We start from the raw sequence: 22444 nt of genomic DNA, 5'->3' as shown, positions 1-22444 counted from the left end.
GCCCTTGAGAATGTGGTGGTGATCTGTCTTCTTGAACTGCGGCACTCCTTGTGTTGTGGGTTGACCTAAAATGTTGTTAGGGAGGGAATTCCAAGATTTTTACCCAGTACAATTGCAGAACAAAAAGTGCTCTTTAAAAATTGGTAATTCAACCCTCCTAATAGTAATAGTTGTTTAAATACAACCATTCTGCAAATTTCTTTTCCAGTTCTGTGTTTTCTACAGCCTTTGCTGTTTGACAGATTTATTGAAGGAGTTCTTCCAATCATCTCATACAATGAATTATACTTGCCTCAAGAACTTCTGTCATTACCATTACTTTCTGAACTTTTATTCTACTTTTTGGCAAAAGTGTATAAGATTGAAATTCTATGCGTGTTTGACTTCACGAGAAAAGCATGCAGCTTACTTCAACTCATCAAAAGGTCAAATGATGAATTGGCAAGTCTTTACTGAATAAGTTTACGACTTTCTGGCAAAACTATATAAAGCCACAGCCAGAGACTGTTTAGTAGCTGGCTGTAGCAGCCTGTCTTATGCATTGCAATGAGGATAGATACCAGCTAAGGGATTAAGGTATTCTTAGTCATCTGCTATTTATTTCCAAAGGCAAATGCCAATAAGTCAGGTGACATGATGTCTACAACTCTTACATCATAGGTTCTGTTGAAAACAAAAAAGCTAGATTTCAATTTCTCATGGGCAATTGTTTCCTTAAGAGAATAAATAATTAATGCCGCATAGTTTAAATGCAACTGAATAGGTTTCACCTTCATCTCAAATGTTACAGTTCAGTTATTCGTGCAACAAAAGATGCACAAACACTTGTCTGGCCTCTGTTAACAGTGACTTTTAAAATGGCTATTTGAGATTTATATATAAATGGAGACTGTTTAACATAGAACATAGAACATTACAGCACAGTACAGGCCCTTTGGCCCTCGATGTTGTGCCGACCTGTCATTCCGATCTCAAGCCCATCTAACCTACACTGTTCCATGTACGTCCATATGCTTGTCCAATGACGACTTAAATGTACCTAAAGTTGGCGAATCTACTACCGTTGCAGGCAAAGCGTTCCATTCCCTTACTACTCTCTGAGTAAAGAACCTACCTCTGACATCTGTCCTATATCTTTCACCCCTCAATTTAAAGCTATGCCCCCTCGTGCTCGCTGTCACCATCCTAGGAAAAAGGCTCTCCCTATCCACCCTGTCTAACCCTCTGATTATTTTATATGTTTCAATTAAGTAAAGTTAAGGAGCAGTTGTTGCAAATGATGTATAAATTTGTTCCTCTGAGACAGGTAAGAAGGGGTAAGATTAAGGAGCCTTGGATGACAGGTACAGAGGTGCTTCTCGTCAAAAAGAAAAAGGCAGCTTACGTAACGTGGAGGAAGCAAGCGTCTAGCACAGCTTTAGGGGATTACAGGCTTGCTCGGAAGGAGCTCAAAAGTGGACTGAGGAGGACCAGGAGGGGGCATGAAAATGCCTTGTCAGGAAGGATTAGGGAGAACCCGAAGGCATTTTACTCATACGTGAGGAATAAGAGAATGATCAGGGAGAAGGTAGGGCCGATCAGGGATAGCGTAGGGAACTTGTGCATGGAGTCTGAGCAGATAGGGGAAGCCCTAAATGAGTTTTTTGCTTCGGTTTTCACTAAGGAAAGGGACCTTGTTGTGAATGAGAACTTTGAGGAGCAGGAAAACAGGCTTGAACAGATCAAGATTGAGGAAGTTGATGTGCTGGAAATTTTGGCAAACATTAAGACTGATAAGTCCCCAGGCCAGACCAGATTTATCTTAGGTTGCTCCAGGAAGCGAGAAAGGAGGTTGCTAAGCCGCTGGCAAAGATCTTTGCTTCCTCACTCTCCACAGGAGTCGTACCAGAAGATTGGAGGGGGGCAAATGTTGTTCCTCTTTTCAAGAAAGGGAATAGGGAAATCCCTGGAAATTACAGACCAGTCAGTCTTATGTCTGTGGTCAGCAAGGTTTTGGAAAGAATTCTGAGGGATAGGATTTATGACTATTTGGAAAAGCATAGCATGATTAAAGGGAGTCAGCATGGCTTTGTGAGGGGCAGGTCATGCCTTACAAATCTTATTGAGTTCTTTGAGAAAGTCATGAGAGACATGTTGACGAGGGTCGAGCAGTGGATGTGGTGTACATGGACTTCAGCAAGGCATTTGATAAAGTTCCCCATGGCAGGCTCATTCATAAAGTCAGGACGTATGGGATACAGGGTGATTTGGCTGTCTGGATTCAGCATTGGTTGGCTGACAGGAGGCAGAGAGTGGTTGTAGATGGTAAGTATTCTGCCTGGAGGTCAGTGCTGAGTGGTGTCCCGCATGGCTCTGTTCTTAGGCCTCTGCTCTTTGTAGATTTTATAAATGACTTGGATGATGAGGTTGAGGGGTGGGTTAGTATGTTTGCTGATGACACAAAGGTTGGAGGTGCCGTTGATAGTATCGAGGGCTATTGCAGGCTTCAGCGAGACATTGACAGTATGCAGAGCTGGGCTGAGAAATGGCAGATGGAGTTCAACCTGGATAAATGCGAAGTGATGCATTTTGGAAGGTCGAACTTCAATGCTGAATATAGGATTAAAGGCAGGATTCTCGGCAGTGTGGAGGAACAGCGGGATCTTGGTATTCAAGTGCATAGCTCCCTCAAAGTTGCCACCCAAGTGGATAAGGTTGTTAAGAAAGCATATGGTGTTTTGGCTTTCATTAACAGGGGGATCGAGTTTAAGAGCCGCAAGGTTATGCTGTAATTCTATAAAACCCTGGTGAGACCACACTTGGAATATTGTGTCCAGTTCTGGTCGCCTTGTTATAGGAAAGATGTGGAGGCTTTGGAGAGGGTGCAAAGGAGGTTTACCAGGATGCTGCCTGGACTGGAGGACTGGTCTTATGAGGAGAGGTTGACTGAGCTCGGACCTGTCCCCAGGGCAGGATTGACTACCATGAGGGATCATAGCTTTAAGGTGTTAGGAGGAAGGTATAGAGGAGACGTCAGACAGAGGTTCTTCACCCAGAGAGTTGTGAGCGCATGGAATAGTTTACCAGTGGTAGTCGTGGAAGCAGAGTCATTAGTGACATTTAAGCGACTGCTGGACATGCACAAGGACAGCAGTGAATTGAGGGGAGTGTAGGTTAGGTTATTTTATTTTTGGATTAGGATTATTTCACAGCACAACATCATGGGCCGAAGGGCCTGTACTGTGCTGTACTTTACTATGTTCTATGTTCTATAAATATCCAATTCATCGGCTATAATTACAATGAAGCATTTCAAAGACACAAATCTTTCTCAACAACCATAGCAATAGTCCATATTCTCTAGCAGTTTTTTTTTAAGAACTATGGGTTTTAGTGAATGTGAATGTGGTCAAGTTCTGTTTAGTTGAGAATGGAATTGCCATCTGTTAAACAGTGTCCAATTTTGCTTCACATTGTAATATACACCTCATTTTTGGCCTTGTTTCCTCTTCTGAAAAATGCAGAATGCATTATATAAAATATCATGCCCTTAATTTGCCTGGTACTAGCAACTCCTAGTACTATTCAAATAGGACTATTCCAGATAATATCATGCAAAGTGTATGTGCTTTTCCCTGCAAGCATAAAATGAGTTTTAAACTTGACAGAACTTTTTCCCACAGACTAGGATTCTATGCTTGCATATGCTTCTTGTAAACTGTGGCGCTTAGCCCAGCAATGCCTTTTTCCCATGAGTTAAAAATCAGAATCACGGATAGCAAGGATCCAAAAAGATGTTGCTTCTTGCAAGAGTGAGAAATTATACATTGCAGACCCCAACCTCATCAAACTGAAATCTATCTTTCTTTACAATCATCTGTAACAGGTGTTAACCAGTAAAATGCCAATTGGACTATTTATTGCTCTTCCACTTATGCTCATTTCCCAGGTTGAGCTATTCATCAAATTCTATAATTCCATTCTGCTTTCTGGCGAGCATCAATCCCCTGATCCCTACAGTAAAAAATCATGAGGATGAAGCTGGGCCAAGCCTTTGCTGCCTGCAGCCAACTCACCAGGTTAGAAAGCTGCTGGCTCGGAGATACCTTCCACCCAGAGCACCTCCGGGAATCACACCAAATTCTGAGCTCATGCTGCAGTAGCTGATCAGCAAGTCTCAACAACCTACAGGCATCTCATGCAATTGTTCTTATCTGACTTCAATGGCGCACGCTCAATGCTGGATTTTGCCTACAAGGAGCACGCATTGAGAGCTTGGACAACGCAACTATCAAATCCTTCTGTCCACAGTGATCAATCCATCTGGTCGTATTGAGCTCTGTATCTGAGCTTACACACTTTCTGCAGGCAAAATCCTCAGAGCTTGAACACAACTTCATGAAATTAGATCAAACATTCATCAAACACATAGAGACTAAGGGTGCATAATATTCTGGTTTGGTATATTTTAAACGTCAATTTAAGATAAATGATTGGATCTCAAGTCCAGGGTATTAGTATTTTGAGAAATTATTAGCATACCACAGAGTCTCAGAATCCCAATACACATGAAAAGCACTATGAGGAACAGGGACAATACAGTTTTCTAAGTGATCCCACAGGCTTTCCGAGTTGTAAACAAGTCTCTTCAAAGGAGGTTATAATTTTCAAATTGGAACACTGTCACCTGCAAACACTGTGTTCATATTAACTGTCCACTATCTCTACAGTGGGCAAAAGAACAGAGGAGTGAGATGTAAAAACTAAATTGCTGAGCAAACTAGCTCAATACATATGGATGCAAGAAGTATATGTGGTTGGAGTGACAAAACTGATTATAATATTCAAATCAAGTTCCCATAATGCAGTTGCACGTTCCAGTGATAATCCTAAATTAGTCCTTAGTGTAACTGTTAATACACTTGGGCTTGTTCTGCAAACACTGCCTGACTACAAAATCACACCCAGCTGTGGACATTATGTCCTGAGTTTTGCAGGTATTGGCTGGTTGAGCATGGTTAGCACTCTGACAAATAACCACAGGGACATGCTGTTTGATATGATTTGCCAGTTGTTGAGACATTTGGCCAATACACCTGGATTTTCACTGGCATTAAAATGTAAGTACCACATTACTCGTTTGTGTGGCTTTTCTTGGGGCTTAGCTCGCACCAAGTCCTGCTCACCCATCGCCTTTCTTCCTGCTGACCTCTTGATCAAGCTGTGCCTTAAGTTTAAAGTCACATCCTTATTTTGAATCTGTTCATAGCCTTGCCTGTTTTTCATCTCTGTCATCTTCTCTAGCTGTTCAATCCTCCAAGACAACTGCCCTCCTCTAATTCTGGCCCCTTGAACATCCCAAATTTTAGTATCTCCATCACTGGCTTCCATGCTTTAAGCTGCTAACTATTATTTGCATGCTTTGTAACATTTTACAGTTTAAATATCATTGTTCTCTGTGATGCAAGAAGTTTGTGACATGATGAGGAGCAGATTAAAGGTACTGCTCAATCGTTATACAGGTGTACAATTCATATGCAGCTAAACTCTGACTTACCTTGCTTCTGTGGACATCTTTGGGTCACCCAGACATGTGAAGTCATTTATGTACCCCGAATCACAGCTGATTTTCGCCCAATCGGGTTGGCAAACATCAAGAAAGTGAGGCCGAAGACGACCAATTGAATACTTGGCAATGTCAGTCAGGGACTGGTTTGCTGCAGCCCCAAACAAAAATGTACCAATGGCTTTGTACAGAGTGGCTATATAGGAATTTCTAACAAAGGAGTTTGAGTTTAAGCGGTTCAAATAAACCAAAGCTAACTCTCCCACGATTATCTGCAACAGAGAAAAATAGGAGATCAGATCTGCATAGGAAATAATGAATACACAAAATTCACAAAACATGCACATTGCCACAAATACATCAGCAAAGATTATCACAGGGAAAAGAAGCAAAAGCAAAATGAAATCAGATTTTATTAGATTCTATATTTTGAATTATGAATCATTTTGGAAGCTTACTTTTATGACACTAAAAATGAAACTTTGAGTGGTGCTCATGTGTACAGCGTTCTTTCTTTGGTATGCCACAATTTTCAAACTGTAACTTAGATCTATATCAGTGAATGTCACTCACCGATTGAAAAACAAATAGTGCAAGGGTCATGTTTCAGTACACAATCACAGAGTGAGGAAAACTGTAAGTTTGCTCCAGGCTGCACCCACCTCTGGCAATGACAGCTACCACATCTCTGAAATTCTCTGTCACCACATCTCTCAAAAACAGAACTACAAAATCAGTGAACATTAAACCAAAGAAAGACCGAGGGCTGAATCTCTTAAATGTCAAAATTTTCAATTTGTCTCAAATATATCTGGGTCTCAAACTTATTTGCAGAAGACCACCTTCAAAGAAAATTTTGGGGCAAGCTCCCAGTTAAGAGGATCCAATCCAGGCTCCAATGTTGAATGGTGAGCAGACTGTGGAGGTGGGAGGGGGATTGAGTGAATGTCATTGCAAGGTCAGTAGGCAGCCTTTACTGTACTTGCCCTGAGCGCATTGCTGGTGTGCCTTATACGCAAGATAATTAGACAAAAAAAGATTAAAGTGGCTGGAGGATATAGCGACCACTTCCTCACCAGCAAATGTTATCTCTTCCTGCAATATCTAAGAGATTGGAGGAAATTGACAGCATCCATCTGAAGAAGACTATCTCAGGTTTGTCAATTTGTATCCATGTAGGTACATTTGAATTATTTGTCTCAGTTCTCTGACCTCCTGCTGTGTATGTGCCTCTTGTAACCTGGTTAGGTGAAGATACAGCAGGGGAGTGAGATTTGAGCCATGACAGTAAAATCAATTGCACTGGAAAAGTATTGTGAAATGATTGCTGACGAGCTCTAAATGGCTTCCTGCTGCTGCTGAGCAGGTTTGCCAAATCAAAACTGAAACCACATTCAGGAAAACAGCAAAAAGACAATGTTGAACCAGCTCCCCATGACTTGGCCTGTGGCACTTGCCTCTGAACATGCCATGAGTCCCTGGGTCAATTCCCCATGAAGTGTATAATATTTCTAATACTTGTCCTTCCAAAGTAGGGCTTCAGTTGGATTATTCATGGAATAGCCACCATGAGACACCATCCCAAAGAGACCAGAATCCTGGTGGACATCATGACTTCTCACATCAAGTCTATGAGCAGTAAGGGCAACTTTCCATTAATGGCATCTGGTCATAACAAATGTCACTGTACAAGCAAATGCCATAATCCAGAGAGTATCCATGATGGGTTTATTAGGTAGCAGCCCATGGTATCCGCATATCGCAAAGATTTACAAAGACTGGCCAGACTGCCGATGGAAGACTTAATCTCTCCTCCCCAGTCAGTGCTGTTAACAAGCCTGAACTGCAGCAAATGTTACCGACCAGTGCAGAACATGGTTCAATGAATGCACTCATTTAGAAAGCTGAAAAAAGGGGGCAAACATCTTTCTGCTATTGAAAACATTCTTCTATCAGAAACAAGAGAGAGTCACAACCAACCAGCCAAGTCCCACCTCTATGCATGACATTCCCAAAGGTGTCCAGTTAAGAGGCTCTTCCAGGAACACTAATCCAGTTAATGTTAAAGGGTTTCCGAGGTTATGGAGCCCCCCGTATCTTTCGATGACCGGGGATTCCACAAGGTGGGAGACAGCAAGCTCCGCAACACACAGGTGAGATGTGGATCAAATTCAAAAAGTGATGACACCTGAAGCTGGGCTCAGCCTTTGTAGCCAGCTGTCTGCAGCCCACCAGTATGGACAATCCTCCCCCCCAACCAAGAGGCTTTCTCCTGCTGGGCTCAGCACAGCTGCAGGCCACCCCAAAGCCTGTAAGATCCTGGCAGCTCTGGAGGGCAAACTGCTACCCTTCCCTAACTGCTCTGGGGTGGGTTACCACTCTGGCTGTGCCCAACATACTGTGACCCCCAAACTGCAAATTGGACCAGGAAGATACCACACTCTCAGAGAAACTGAGCACTTTTACGGTCCAGTTGAGGAATCCAAAATAATCACGAGCAGAAGATGTGGCAAATACTCAGAATCTGAAGAACAAGCGTAAAGTTTCAGGGCAATAACCTCCCATCTGAACCACATAATCACAGTCTGCTGCATGTTGCAAAACATTCCAATATCAAGGGAAGTGTGCACAGCAGAATCCCATGGTCCACAAGGACCACAGTGTGAACATTAGGAGACTGATATGAAGCCCACAGGACCCAGATGACCCAAAAACAGATGAAGCCCATTTCAATTATTTGAGGAAGCTCTCTCTCTCCCTTCTCTCCCACTGTATCTTAGGCACAGGTTACAAAGTACCGCAAGCAGACTTGTGATTTATGAGACAACATATTGCAGGTGTCACTGAGGAGTGTAAAGGCCATCTTTAAAACTCCTCTGAACCAAATCTCCAACTTGATGAATCTAGCAATGTCAGACTTGTGCAAGTTCAATATTCAATAGCCACAATATGGCAGTGGCAATACAGTTTGCTAAAAGCCAAGTAGTTCCGAGTTTAAATTCTACCATTAGTTGTAAAATTGTGTTTAAAAAAATTGAATTATTTTCCCAGAACAGAGAAAGAATTGAGGAGCCTGCTGTTTCATTGATGTTGGCTGCCACAATATGTGGTTGACTCCTAATGCCTTCTGAATTAGGCTAGCAGTGTCTAAAACAAATCCAACATAATACATAAAAACATTGAGTCACCTTGGGTTTGCTATGGCAATAAACTGGCATAACTGGATACTGTAAAATTGCCTTGAATTTGGTACAGCATGTCATTACAATATTACATGCTATTCAGAAACAAGCAAAAGTGCAGCATTTGCTGAAGTTGTTTTACAACAGAGAATAGAATGTGGTAATTTAAGAATTTCATGTCTTTTTGACAATGACATATTACACATGTAATTAAAATACATTGATCAGGGATTAGAAGCCTATAAACAGGTTTTACACCAGAGCTACACAAGGCACCAAATCAGAGGTTCACAAGAGTTCTAAGAAAATAGTTTTTGTTCTTTGAGGCAGAAACACCTTGCTTGACTGTTCAGCAAGTTGATCTAGTGAGTAGCTGAGCCAATGTTCCAGGGCAGGGCAAAGAAAAGTCTTCACAGATATTCTGAAGGTCTCCTCAAAAGATTGGCCAAGGTCAGAAATCACATGACGCCAGGTTATAGTCCAACTGGTTTATTTGAAACAACAAGTTTCCGAAGCGCTGCTCCTTCCTCAAGGCAGCAGCGATATTGATTATAGAGGAGCTTGCTACCAAAATGGTGACTACTTGCCTATGAAACCGTATATATCTTCAGTCCAAATACTTTATTGTTGAGGCAGATGATGGCATAGAAAGAAAAAGAAACAAATCCTGCATCCTCAATTCCAGTACATCATGTGATGTCTTGCCCTACTTGTCCAAAGATCTGAAGGTCCATAATCAGCCTGTCCAGTTGCATAAAGACCTACGGCAGTAACTCATAACCTAGGGAGGGCACTGTCCTCAAATCACAGGATAGCTGATGAAACTAACAAATAATTTTAAAAAACTTTACTAATTAAGCCCATTTTCTTGAAGAAGACACTCTTTCAATAAGATATTTAAGAATTTAACAGTTGAGTTTAAAGCAATACATCAAAGCTCAACAAATTATCTTAGAAATTGCAATGAAGTCAGAATGTAGGTAGGTCTTCTGCCCTTTGTCAGTAGTTCCCTAATGTCAGTATACAAGCTGTGGGTCAGGGCCCTTTATGTATTTTAGCTAGCACTGGGACTAATAATGCCAATTACTATCTCAGTTGGCCTGTGGTCCCACCTAAAGATTTGGGAAAGATCATTTCCAAAGGAATTTAGCCATTTAAAGTTACCCCTACCCTGTAACCTATAGCAACATTAGGCACAAGGGATGCACAGGTGTCCATTTTGTCTAGTTTGTGAGAGTGGAAAGGGAAGGAAACACAACATACAAATGTATTTCTTAATTTCATAACAATCTCAGGCATATCTAAGCAGACAATAGTGTGTCCAACATCACTCAGCAGAAAATGTCAGAAATGATGGCAGGGGCAGGTGCTCACAGAAACCTAATTCATCCAATTTTCCTTCTTCAATTGCTAGTTTGCCAATATAATGGGACAGGAAACTCAAGGATATTATTTCTCATCTTAGAAATGCTCCTTACTGTTCTTTGTGCAAGCCTTACAATTCTATGTTCCTGTAAAATGATCATCAATAGCTGATTTTCTCTTGCTGAGTGCTAACAAAATGATCCACAGTTAGACTTTCTTCTAGAAATCAGTAAAGTCACCATAGTCTTACTGGACCATTGGACTGCTCTTTCATCAGGGAGAGCACGGTAACTGTTGATGGTTTAACCCAAGGGTCACCATGCCTCAGACAAGGGGAGATGTTGAGAAGGAGAATCCTTCATGGTAGCTTCAGCCAGTACAGGAATTAAACCCATGTTGTTAGCATCACTGTATCACAAATCTGCTGTCCAGTCAATTGAGCTAACTGAGCTCCCTGCTCTCCCTCAGGAATCACTGAACAGTGCCTAGATATTGCCTGGGGAAATAAGGGAAACTTCAAATCCTCATCTCACACTCAGCACTGACTAGGGGTTTAACCATGGGCTTATTTAATCAATGGTTAAGAATCAGCTAACATTTTACTCACCAAGCCATTCAGGCAATGACTAAAGTCAAATGGGTCGTAAGTTTTCCTTAGTGTGACTGATGGGCACATCACTTACTAAGCAACAGAATTTGCAAGAGCAAATAAAAACGACAGAGTGAATTGCATCGAGTAAAAATAAGTTGACTTACTACCAGCAGAATAAATGGAATAAATATGCCAGCTAATAACTGGTAGGGTATGGTGTCCTCTTTGTAAGGGTACTTGATAGTTTCATCATTACAGTAAAATCCTCGTCTGAATGGTGAATGCATCGGTGTAAGAATTGCAAAGGGCAATCCAGCTAACAAAAGTAATAAAAAACCAGACTGTCAGTATAACCAGATACGATGTGGGTTGCTCAATGACTGATGCCAAAATATTTTCTGATTTAATGATTTATCTAGCATCAAACTACAGGTTAAAGCAGAAGAAAATAAACGAGCACTTAACAGATTAAATAGTGTGGTCATAGCACATGGTCATCTCAGGGTGATTTGCCCACTTTGTAGACTCATAATCGTTATTGCAAAATGGAACTGGCCACATAGAAAATGTAGAGATCACCAGAGATGTGAAGGGTGGCACAGTGGCTCAGTGGTTAGCACTGCTGCCTCACAGCACCAGGGGCACAGGTTTGATTCCAGTCTGTGTGGAGTTTGTACATTCTCCCTTTGTCTGTGTGGGTTTCCACTGGATGCTTTGGTTTCTAACCACAGTCCAAAAATGTGCAGATTAGGTGGATTGGCCATGCCAAATTGCTCCATAGTGTCCATAGAACACAGGCTTGGTGGGTTACCCATGGTAAATGCAGGGTTACAGGGATAGGGTGGGAAGAGCTGGGTCTGGTGGGACGCTCTTTGGGCAGTTAGGAAAGACCCAATGGGCCAAATAGCCTCTTTCCACACTGTAGTTATTCTGTTGTATCTGCTGCCACTGAGCTGCCTGCCATTTTTGAACACTGGAGTATAATGTGGAGAGGACAAAAAAGGTAAAAGTCATTGCTTTCAAAGAGCAGCTAAATAGAACTTGAATTAACAAACAAAAATTCTAAATTGACAATCCATACAGCCACTTTGGACTGTTGACATCTGATCACTTTAACAACCCACCATTAACCTGATTTCTAGAGATACAACTCCAAAGCAAAGAAGGGTTGCTTAGGAAGCTAAATCATTTGGAGATACATAATCCTGTCCAATTGTCTCCCTTGAGTTACAATGGGGGACAGTTGCAAGGTTTTTTTAATTCTCTATAGTCACATAGTATGCTGCTACTCTGACACAGAGAATGGCTAATTGGGTGATAGACTAAAAAGTTCCCAACACCTGTAGAATGGTGCTGTAATAAAGAGGAAAGGTCAAGGGGATGGGAAGAACTGCTATCCGAGATGTTAACAGAGCTTTTTGATTCTATTTGATATATTCTTGCAAATTTCATAAGGTACTGCTATTGTCAAAGGGAATTATACAGTGGGAGTCCATTTAAACAGATATATTGTCAATGTGTAGGACCCCTGGGATATATGTCCAAAGTCTCAATGTGTAATTTTGGCACAAAGTTCCACATCAGGAGTTCCTATTCATGAAATTAAGCCTTATCATACTGCCATAAAACAAAGATCAGGTTTAACTAGACTTTCATATAACTTCTTTCTAAACATTAACTTGAAATGATAACTGAAATGATAACCTGACAGTAATGAAAATTATAGTCCACATTTACAACAGAATGTAATACAAATTATTTCTTTTTAAACAAGTCATCTCTGGTTTGTGCAAACATTAAACAGTACAACAATTTAAATTTATTCATGTTCTGTTAGCTTTTTTTTAACAGCAATGCTGAAGCAAAAGTTAGCAAAATACCAATTGATAAAAATATCTTCAAAATGGTTGTGAGACTTACCAATGTAGAAAATTCTGGTATTGCTCTCCAGAAATTAAATATTGAAACAAGATTTTGTGCAGAAATGCTATGAATAAAATTAGATTTTACAACTGCTGTCAAGACCCATCCATCAATATAGTCTGGGCTTGTTTGTTCAGTGATGTAACTCATTTTAACTACAGTTCTAAGAAAATCAGGAAGGATTATAAAAAGAAAATCTTCTTGATTCTTTTCATCTAGTCCATTGCCTCATCACTGCTGATAATACAGAAATAAATGCACTCATGAGGCAGCATTTTCTCCGAAAATGTGTAGCTTGGTATAATTCAAAACATTATTGGCTTCCAAGTTTCTCAACACATGTCAGTTACTCCTGCACTTTTAAAAAATTTAAAGAGGGAGCCCACATAGATTAAAATTCACGCCCTAACATGAAACAATTGGGTCTGCTCTGAGTTTGACAAGTGAATGGTACAGGCACTGGAACAGTGACCTGATTTGTTACAAAACAATGAGGGAATTTCTATCTGCACTCAAGTGCTTCCATAAAATATTCGTACCATGAGGGAATTTACCTTTTAACTTTTATTCCTCCTGTTTAGACTTGCATGGAGGTAGTTTCAAAACAATGGATTAACAACTCTTCTGGACAAACATTTTGAAAGGTGAATAAGCAGTTCAGTTCAGGGAAGGTGAGGTTTTAGTCTCATTAAGTCAATGGTCCCAAAATACCACAAGAAGATCGCATTAGAGAACTTCAATGCAAATAATGGTCAGATCATTCAGCTTGGACCAAAAAAGGAATGCATTCAAGTATTTTTTTTTAAATGGCAAAAATCTAGGAACAGTGGAGGCCAAAAGGGGTTTAAGGACCCAAGTACCCAAGTTAATAAAATGCAGTCAGCAGGTCTGGCAACATCTGTGGATACAGAAAGTTAGAATTGAGTCCAATAATGACTTCTTCATGTTTTGAAGAAGTGTTATGTTGGGTTCATAATATAAGATGTTTACTTTAGATAAATATAGTGTCATGCATGTTATTAGGTCCAACAGAGATGATCCATATCATGACACGAAACAACAGAGAGAAGTTGAGGGAGAACAAGATCCTGATGTTATACACCAATCACTAAAACTTCATGACCAAATCGTAGCTAAAGCTGACAAAATACTGTGCTCTATGAACTAATAAAGCCATTTTATCTAATTCAAAAGACAGTATTGGATACTGGACAGATCACACGTCCCCAGTGCAGTTTGACCTATGAGAGCCGACATTACCTTAAACAACTTCAGTTACTCAGATAGGCTCAAAGGCCTTTGTCTGCCTGTTTTATAGCATTATAGATTTTGAAGTAATCTGATAAGCCTATAAAATATTTAGAGGGACAGATTCAATTCCTATTAATAGACTATTTGATTACAATTGATTGAGGAGGACCAGGGAGCTGATGTTTCAAAGAGTAGGAACACACAGAAAATTGAACAGATTTTCCTTTCCTCGAGCAAACTTCAGCTGGTGTGGTGGATGGTAATTCTCTATCTTCAGGAACTAGCTGAAGCACCTCCTAGCTGGAGTAAAGATCATATTTTGAAAACACTTAATCCAGGGGATCTCCTGAACTCAAATTAATCACAAGTGGAGGATGGGGAGGAATCTTTCAGAATGTCTTTTCCCTCATTGCACCCAGGGTTTACACCCTTCTCAGGTGATTCCATGGTTGTGAAGAAATGGTTTAAGCTGGTTTAGCTATGATGATCCAGTCACCACAGCATTGGTAGGCATGATGCGCTAGTTGCTCTTTTCCTGAACATTGAGATTGTATGTTTCTATTAAATCTTGCTCTACACTTTCACATAGTATTGTTAGAATACATATTATAGCATTGATTGCTCCAAGCTGATGGAATTAAAGGATATTTATTTCTTGTAATAATTTAAGTTAATCAGGAAGCAGCAAATGACAGTGACAATTTTATGTCAAGGTAATTCAACTAACAACATTATTGACACAAATCACTGAAAATACAGAAGGTTTTCATCATACCACTTTTATACCTGGATATCAGCATTTTTGATTCCTATTGTTAGTATGGGGGAATCACCATCTGCTGTCCTTCAATTTGAACAGTCCCAAGTTTCTGCCATGAATCATGGAGATGAACAGGTTGGTTTTCAAACTACATTTCTTTAGACATGTGGGACAGGACATTCCACAAGATGATGGGATTTGGAATGTAGAACATGCACGTTGAGTTGGCTTTCATTTTGCAGCATTATTCCAAACGTCGTGAGTAACCCAAAGTTTTGAAATTCTGTGGTTTATTTTTATTGCTAGATAATGTACTGAAGGTACAATTTGCTCATCAGAAATTGGCAGCCATATTTTGATTGTATCACCAGTATTGTGGCTTTCCATATTCCTAAAGTAAACCTGCAAACAATGAAATTCTACTCTGCTAAATCCATCTACTTGGAAACACGGCTTATAGCAAAGCTCTAATGCCACAACTCAAACTACAGCACAATTAAGATTATCTACATGGATTCTGCCACATATGGTTGTGCCAAATGCACTTCATCACTTTGAGACAATTACTATTTTATTCTCTTTTTGAAACAAAACCAAAAACTGCACAAGAAAGATTAACAATGGAACTGCTGACCACAGAAGAGGCCAAAATGTGTTGGTGATTTTCAAAAAGCAAGACCACAATCATGAAGGAGCTCGTCATGTTTCAATTCGCCAACTGTATACAACTCATGAATGTGTGAAATAGGAACTTATGTAGAAGTAGACCAGTTCACCCTTCAAGTCTGCTCTGCCATTCAATAAGGTCAAGCTGATCTGTTTGTGTTCCCACATTCTCAGCTACTATTCTACTCAATAACTCCTGATTCCCTTGCCTAACAAGTATTCATCCAACTCTCTTTGAAGTATTCAGTGATCCTGCCTCCAATACCTTCTGAGGTAGACGGTTGCAAAGTATCTTACAAAAGGAACAGTTTCAAATAAAACTCTGAAGGAGGAAACCAGGAAGCAAGCCAAATTGTTCTACTGTTTCGTGCGCTCTTTAATCTCTGCAAAAGCGATGGCATCTTTGTCAGCAAGAAGTTTTCTAAGTCGTCTGCTAAGAAGTTGGAATACTGTTGGATTAAAAGATATCCAACGGAACTAATACAACAACACAGTTTCTGGAAGAGAATGTTCAGGCAGCAATACAACCCAAAAAGCTGCAATCATAGAGTGACAGTCACTGTGAATCCAGCACAAATTCAACAATAACTTGATATTTTTACACCACATTTTTTCCACAGAACTCAAGGAATGCCGAAATAAGAAGTCAAGATAAGAAAGATTAATCAAAGACCCCCGTCAGAAAGTAATGTTTCGAGCACCTCATTGGGGACTCCAAAGAAAATGATTATTCTTTCATCTAATATCAAAACACTAAAATGGTCACCAGTTCAACAAGTTTTACTTGATCAATTGCTAATAATCATCTTAAAATAAGATCCTCATTCCACATTATATTTAGTGGCACTTGAGTTGGATCAAACTCATTTCCATCAGCATGTACAAACTTAGTGAAAATGGCATCAAAATGGATGAGCAATTATAAATATTAAATCCAGAGTCTATTTAATTTAATGCAAAATTTTCATCCTTTTTAAGAAAAGCACGTTGTGCTCATGTTGTAGCATGACTAATGTCATAAGCAATTACTGTTACAAGTGCATATAGTGAATTCCTATTTTTTTCGTGCTGGTGCAGGAGTAATTCTGAGCACTGAACATTCTACCAACAATGAACTTCATTCCTACATTAAAAATAATCTTCGTGAAGTAACAGTATCGAAAAATCAAATATAATCAGAGATAATGGGAACTGCAGATGCTGGAGAATTCCAAGATAATAAAATGTGAGGCTGGATGAACACAGCAGGCCAAGCAGCATCTCAGGAGCACAAAAGCTTGTGCTCCTGAGATGCTGCTTGGCCTGCTGTGTTCATCCAGCCTCACATTTTATTATCTCGAAAAATCAAATGATGTTATTTCATGAAATAGTTCTGAATCCATGGAATGCAGGATTAATCTGAAAACATTTTCTTACAGTTTTCTTTCAGCTGAAATGCAGTTACAATCTTCAAATTATAAAGGGAAAACATCTGCTGTACCGTGAGCACCACTCATATCATGTTTGTGCATCATGAGTCAATTTTAGCTGCAACTATTCTGCTTTTTATAAGGTCAATAAAAATATGAATATTAACTGTTCATAACATTCATTTTGCTAATCTCAGAGACTCAGACATCAACAAATTGCACTTGGTGATGTGCACTGGCTTAACATCAAGCTGCATCCTGTGGGCCCCTGGAGAACCTCTGCATCTTCAGTTTTACTGTGTCTCAAGGCTTCAATTATTTCCCCATGACCTAGGCTTTCCATTCAACCAGGGCGCATGCTGACTTCTTAACTGCAGAAGTTAATGCTACTCTATAACTGACAGGCAGGAGCACAACCCTTGTGTCCAATATAGCATATCAGCCCTCAGGCTTCCAAGTCTCCAGCACCACTAAGATTTTAGCTGGGAAATGTCAATGGAAATGGGGATAATGAGGGAAGACTGATGTCATCAGAAGCTAAGATTGAAACTAGTGACTCATGAGCTCATCTGCACTGTTCTAGTGCGGGTGCTGGGTGCAAACTGTTCTTTCTCAGTGGCTACTTAAAAAAAAAATCAATATTCTTCTCTAGAAGGATTTGAAATGCTCAGCTCACATGTCGTCCTGATCAAGACTGATTGATATTGTATGGAAGAGTCCAAAAAAGCTGAAAGAATCAGACATAGCAGTGCTGATTAGCTGCAATAATAATTTGACCCACAATTGGATAAAAAATATTGGAACAAGCCAGTGCCTGAATGTGTAGCTGTTGACACATCCAAACGATGAAAGCATTCATAGTCTAAATAAAACAGTGAGTAAGTGTAGTCAGGCATATACAACCGCAAACAGACTAAATCCTACTTTTACAATAACCATTTTATTTTAATTATTCCATTAACTATTGCATGGCCCTCAAAATCACTTGTCACATTACATAAACCTTCATTGGTTTATAACATTGAAGAAAACCATTCCACCCGAGGGATCCATGCCTGCTCTTTCTTTGTGCAATCCATAGACTAGCCCCACAGATTCACCATCTCCCCTTTGCTTACTACTGGTAATGACAGTGTGGTGCATCTGTTTATTTACGAGTGATAGGCGGAAATACAGTATTAGCAAAAGTTCATCTTATAGTTTTATGATTACAAATTGCATTCGACTAAGATGAAAATTGATAAGGAAAATGTAGAAAGAAATAAAAAAGCAGGCTTCACCCTAATTAAACAAGTAAGCCAAGTCAGCAGCATGTTTTTATCACTTCATTCACTCATCTATCATGAGTTTTAAGGGGCAACTTTGATTGTTTCACAGATAGTTTGAGCTACTTACAGATGATATGGGCAGTGAAAGCCCCACTGTGTAGAGCACAGTGGAAGTGACGGTACTATTCTTGAACGGATACTTGATGCTTTCATCATCACAATAAAAACCTCTTTGAAATGGGTTTACTTTGAACAAATTTATAACACCCATTGGCATACCAGCTGTAGGAAGGAAGAAAAAAAATGCTTTTAAGTGAACCTTCAACTGACAACTTTACAATAGAGTTAACAGTCATAAATCCAGTATCCAGGAAATTCAAAGTACAAAACAGTCCACTTGCCAGATTTTGACTCAATTCTGTATTAAAGACTTAAGTAAACAGTTCTATATATTTTAATTCACTGACACAGAACACATAATTTGCTATATGTTCTTGCTTTTATTTGTGTCAAATAGGTTTAGAATTGGTAATTCCGTTTTTACTGCAAATTGAGTGGACACATGTTTGTTTCATCCTAAGATGGAAATTCCAACTTTTTTCTCACGACATGAACTTAAATTATTTGGCATTCACTCAAAACTTTTCAGTTTCATGATGGATCTCAGACTGCTATTTGGAAAGTCATGTTTTGGTGATTCTTTTCCTTTTCAATTCGGGATCGAGGATTAGGGGAGAAAGCAGGAGAATGGGGTTGAGGAATTTATCAGCCATGATTGAATGGTGGATCAGACTCCATGGGCTGAATGGCCTAATTTCTGCTCCTATGTCTTATGGTCTTATTTATTAGCAACAAGCATTAGTGTGAATTGATTAAGGAAGTACTAACAAATTTATCAGAAACCTAGTTCTTGTATTCAATGCATGACCACTGGATGGCTAATTTACTTTTATAACATCATTCAATTTTGTATAGTTATCCATGATAGAGGTACAACACAGTTAATGAGAGGTCAAATAAATTGACATGTTTGCCTCATCGTTGAAAGGATTTTTAAAGTTATAAAATTTAATTTGCCCTTCTAGTACCACATAATCCAAAACAGGGACTAAAAGATGTACTTAAAAGCCTGTGCTAAATTAATCCAAACTAGTCTCTCTCGGATGTGGGTGGAGGCCTGGAGTATGGTGACATGCTTTACAGTATTTCTGCCATTCTTGCAGCCTTCATTTATACTCAACCCGAAGAAATAACTCAGGTCAGAGAATCAGAATTCATGAAAACTTGTGGCATGGACACATGTCAAGCCATTCCTTTGACCTTCAAAAGCCCCAGCCTCTGAGGTTTACAGTTGCTTCTTTCAATGTTGACATCATTTGTTAAATATACCTAATTTCTGTGCAAAACTTGTGGCTAAATGTGGACCACATAACAGCAGAAAGCAAACTCTACGGTACGCCTGTATACAAGAAATGCCATTGTTTGGTTTCACAAAACCACTGTTATGGCATTCATAGAACTCAGCTGAGGGCCTGTTCTTTTGTCTGTTAGATACACCAAATAAGACGGAACATAACATTGTAATTAACATGTCTTTAGTCACAGTCTGAAGAAGGGATTTTAAATTTGCTATAGATTATCTGGAAATATTGTGTAATATCACACTGCTGAATGCTCGCTGTTTTGGAGAAGGCGACTAGTCTCTCGATTAAACTGGGGGAAAAATTATGCATTGCATGATGTTTTATTTGATTATATCTTGCTAGTTTGGTATATAATAATTGTTTCTCCCCAGTGTAGTCTCCCTACAATGTGAAGTCATACCAGGAAATTATGCTCACCTTGGACAACATTAATCTGCAATGATTCACATATTGAGTTCAAAATGTTTCTGGACTTGTACAGTATAGTATTTGCAGATGCAAAACGTATCTTGCTTTTTATCTTTATCTTATCTAATATTTTCAAATGAAAATTTTAAGGACATTTCTTTCCTTGCATTTATTTTAGATGATTCATTTCCCTTCCATTTCTCCTCCTTTTCCTTTCTCTCCTGAGACAAATAACTGCTTCTAGGTTACAGATCCTTAGGTGCTAGTAGCTTTCTGGAACCTTAGCAAATTTCCATAAGTCATACATGAACTTTGACAGTCAGTTATCTGACCATTGTGCTGGGAGTGGATGGAATGGGCTGCAACTCAGCAGCTTATCTAGTCCACACCCAACATTCATGTGCACAGGACTCTCTGGATAGCAATCAGGATCAGATGATGAGACAGCCCGCTCCCTCATTAACCAGTGAGCCAAGGACAATCATAGTGCTTGCAGAGTCATCTCTGCTTCTGAACACAGATTATATGTTTTAAAGAACTACATTACAGATCTAATAGTCATACACGAATGACTTATTCAATACTATAATACAGAATACTAATTTTAGTAATTTTAATGTTAATGTTCCAGTTCAAACAAACTCATTATGTTAAAAGTCCAGGAAGCCTTAGTGCAATTGTGAAGGAAATAGCAATGGTATTTTAGTAATGAGTAAACAGAACATGAAAGATAGTCAATAAACACACCACTCCTACATGGGTCTAAGTTCAGTTTGGAATGATCACTGCTCAGGTCTGCTCATTTAGATATCATCAACTCCTGAGCCAGTATTAATCTTACTTACCGAAAAGTGAGCTTATTTTCTGTCTTCCTGAACTGAAGACAAAACTTATACACAGTCATATGTGTGTACTAGACACTGCCATCATCTTAGTGAACTGTGACTTCATTCATCATCAATAGGGTGCAGCTAATCATTTCACAATTGGCTATTCCAAATCAGACGGTTGGACCCAACCAGTCCAATCCTACACAATACCCAATATCCAAACAGAAGCAGCTGTAATAGTGGTATTTACTGGAGAGTGTATTTTTCCTCTCTTTCTCCCTAAACCTGTGACAATCCTACTATTTGTGCAGAAGGATTGTGTTAGGGAAATGGAGCTGGAGCTGGATGAACTACGGATCATTCGGGAGGCAGAGGGGGTAATTGAGAGGAGTTATCGGGAGTTGGTCACTCCTAAGGCTCAGGTCGAGGATAGATGGGTTACAGTTAGGGGGAGGAAAGGGGACAGACAGACAGTGCAGAGATCCCCTGTGGGCATTCCCCTCAGCAATAAGTATACCGTTTTGGATACTGCTGGGGGGGATGACCTACCAGAGGAAAGCCATAGTAGTCAGTTCTCTGGCACTGAGCCTGACACTGTGGCAAAGAAGGGAAGGGGGCAGAATAGAAAAGTACTCGTGGTAGGGGACTCGATAGTTAGGGGAATCGACAGGAGATTTTGTGGGCAAGATCGGGATTCCCGGAAGGTATGTTGCCTCCCTGGTGCCAGGGTCCGGGACGTCTCCGATCGGGTGTATAAAGTTCTAAAAGGGGAGGGCGAACAGCCAGAAATCGTGTTACATATTGGCACTAATGATATAGCCAGAAATAGGTTTGAGGATATAAAAAGTGATTTCAGGGAGTTAGGATGGAAGCTGCAGAGCAGGACGAACAGAGTAGTGTTCTCTGGTTTACTACCGGTGCCACGAGATAGTGAGGTGAGGAACAGGGAGCGGGCGCAGCTGAACACGTGGCTACGCAGCTGGTGTAGGAGGGAGGGCTTCAGATATGTTGATAATTGGGATGCCTTCTGGGGAAGGTGGGACCTGTACAAGAAGGACGGGTTGCATCTGAACTGGAAGGGGACCAATGTCCTGGGTGGAAGGTTTGCTCGAGTAGTTCGAGAGGGTTTAAACTAGTATGGCAGGGGGGTGGGAACCTGAGCTGTATACCAGAGGTGAGCGTTGATGCAGGTGAGGCAGTAGCAAGAGGTAGGCCAGCTAGTGGGAAGGATTTTCCTGGGAAGGAACCAAGGGATCGGTTAAAGTGTGTTTGCTTTAATGCAAGGAGTATCAGGAATAAAAGTGATGAACTTAGAGCATGCATCAGTACCTGGTGCTATGATGTTGTGGCCATAACAGAGACATGGGTTTCTCATGGGCAGGAATGGTTGCTGGATGTTCCAGGGTTTAGAACATTTAAAAAGAATAGGGAGGGGGGAAAAAGAGGAGGGGGTGTAGCACGACTAATCAGAGAGGGTATCACAGCTACAGAAGCTTCCTTTGTCGAGGAAGATCTGCCTACTGAGTCAGTATGGGTGGAAATTAGGAACAGCAAGGGAGTAGTCACCTCGTTAGGGGTTTACTACAGGCCCCCCAATAGCAGCAGGGAGATTGAAGAAAGCATAGGTCGACAGATTTTGGAAAAGTGTGCACGCAGTAGGGTTGTTGTAATGGGTGACTTTAACTTTCCTAATATTGATTGGAACCTCCTTAGAGCAGAAGATTTGAATGGAGCTGTTTTTGTAAGGTGTGTTCAGGAGGGTTTCCTAACGCAGTACGTTGACAGGCCGACGAGGGGAGAGGCCATTCTAGACTTGGTGCT

General features: G+C 40.2%; 1 protein-coding gene across 3 annotated transcripts in view; it reads right to left on the bottom strand.

Moving 5' to 3' along the window:
- Window positions 1-22444, bottom strand: part of plpp1a (phospholipid phosphatase 1a) — a 91681-nt gene that overhangs the window by 36720 nt on the left and 32517 nt on the right. The window contains exons 1-3 of one of the 3 annotated variants that reach the window (XM_048527243.1): window positions 18089-18188; window positions 10849-11000; window positions 5537-5817 (exon numbers count right to left, since the gene is read on the bottom strand). In XM_048527243.1, the coding sequence (XP_048383200.1) occupies window positions 5537-5817; window positions 10849-10971 (404 nt within the window). In that variant the 5' untranslated portion in view covers window positions 10972-11000; window positions 18089-18188. Of the gene's footprint in view, window positions 1-5536; window positions 5818-10848; window positions 11001-18088; window positions 18244-22444 lie in introns of those variants that run through there. The other 2 variants (XM_048527227.2, XM_048527232.2) reach the window with 2 other exon arrangements.

Source organism: Stegostoma tigrinum, chromosome 1 (assembly GCF_030684315.1).
Source record: "Stegostoma tigrinum isolate sSteTig4 chromosome 1, sSteTig4.hap1, whole genome shotgun sequence".
NCBI lineage: Eukaryota > Metazoa > Chordata > Chondrichthyes > Orectolobiformes > Stegostomatidae > Stegostoma > Stegostoma tigrinum.
The sequence above is the reverse complement of the archived record's forward strand: the minus strand, read 5'-3'. Positions and strand labels throughout refer to the sequence as shown.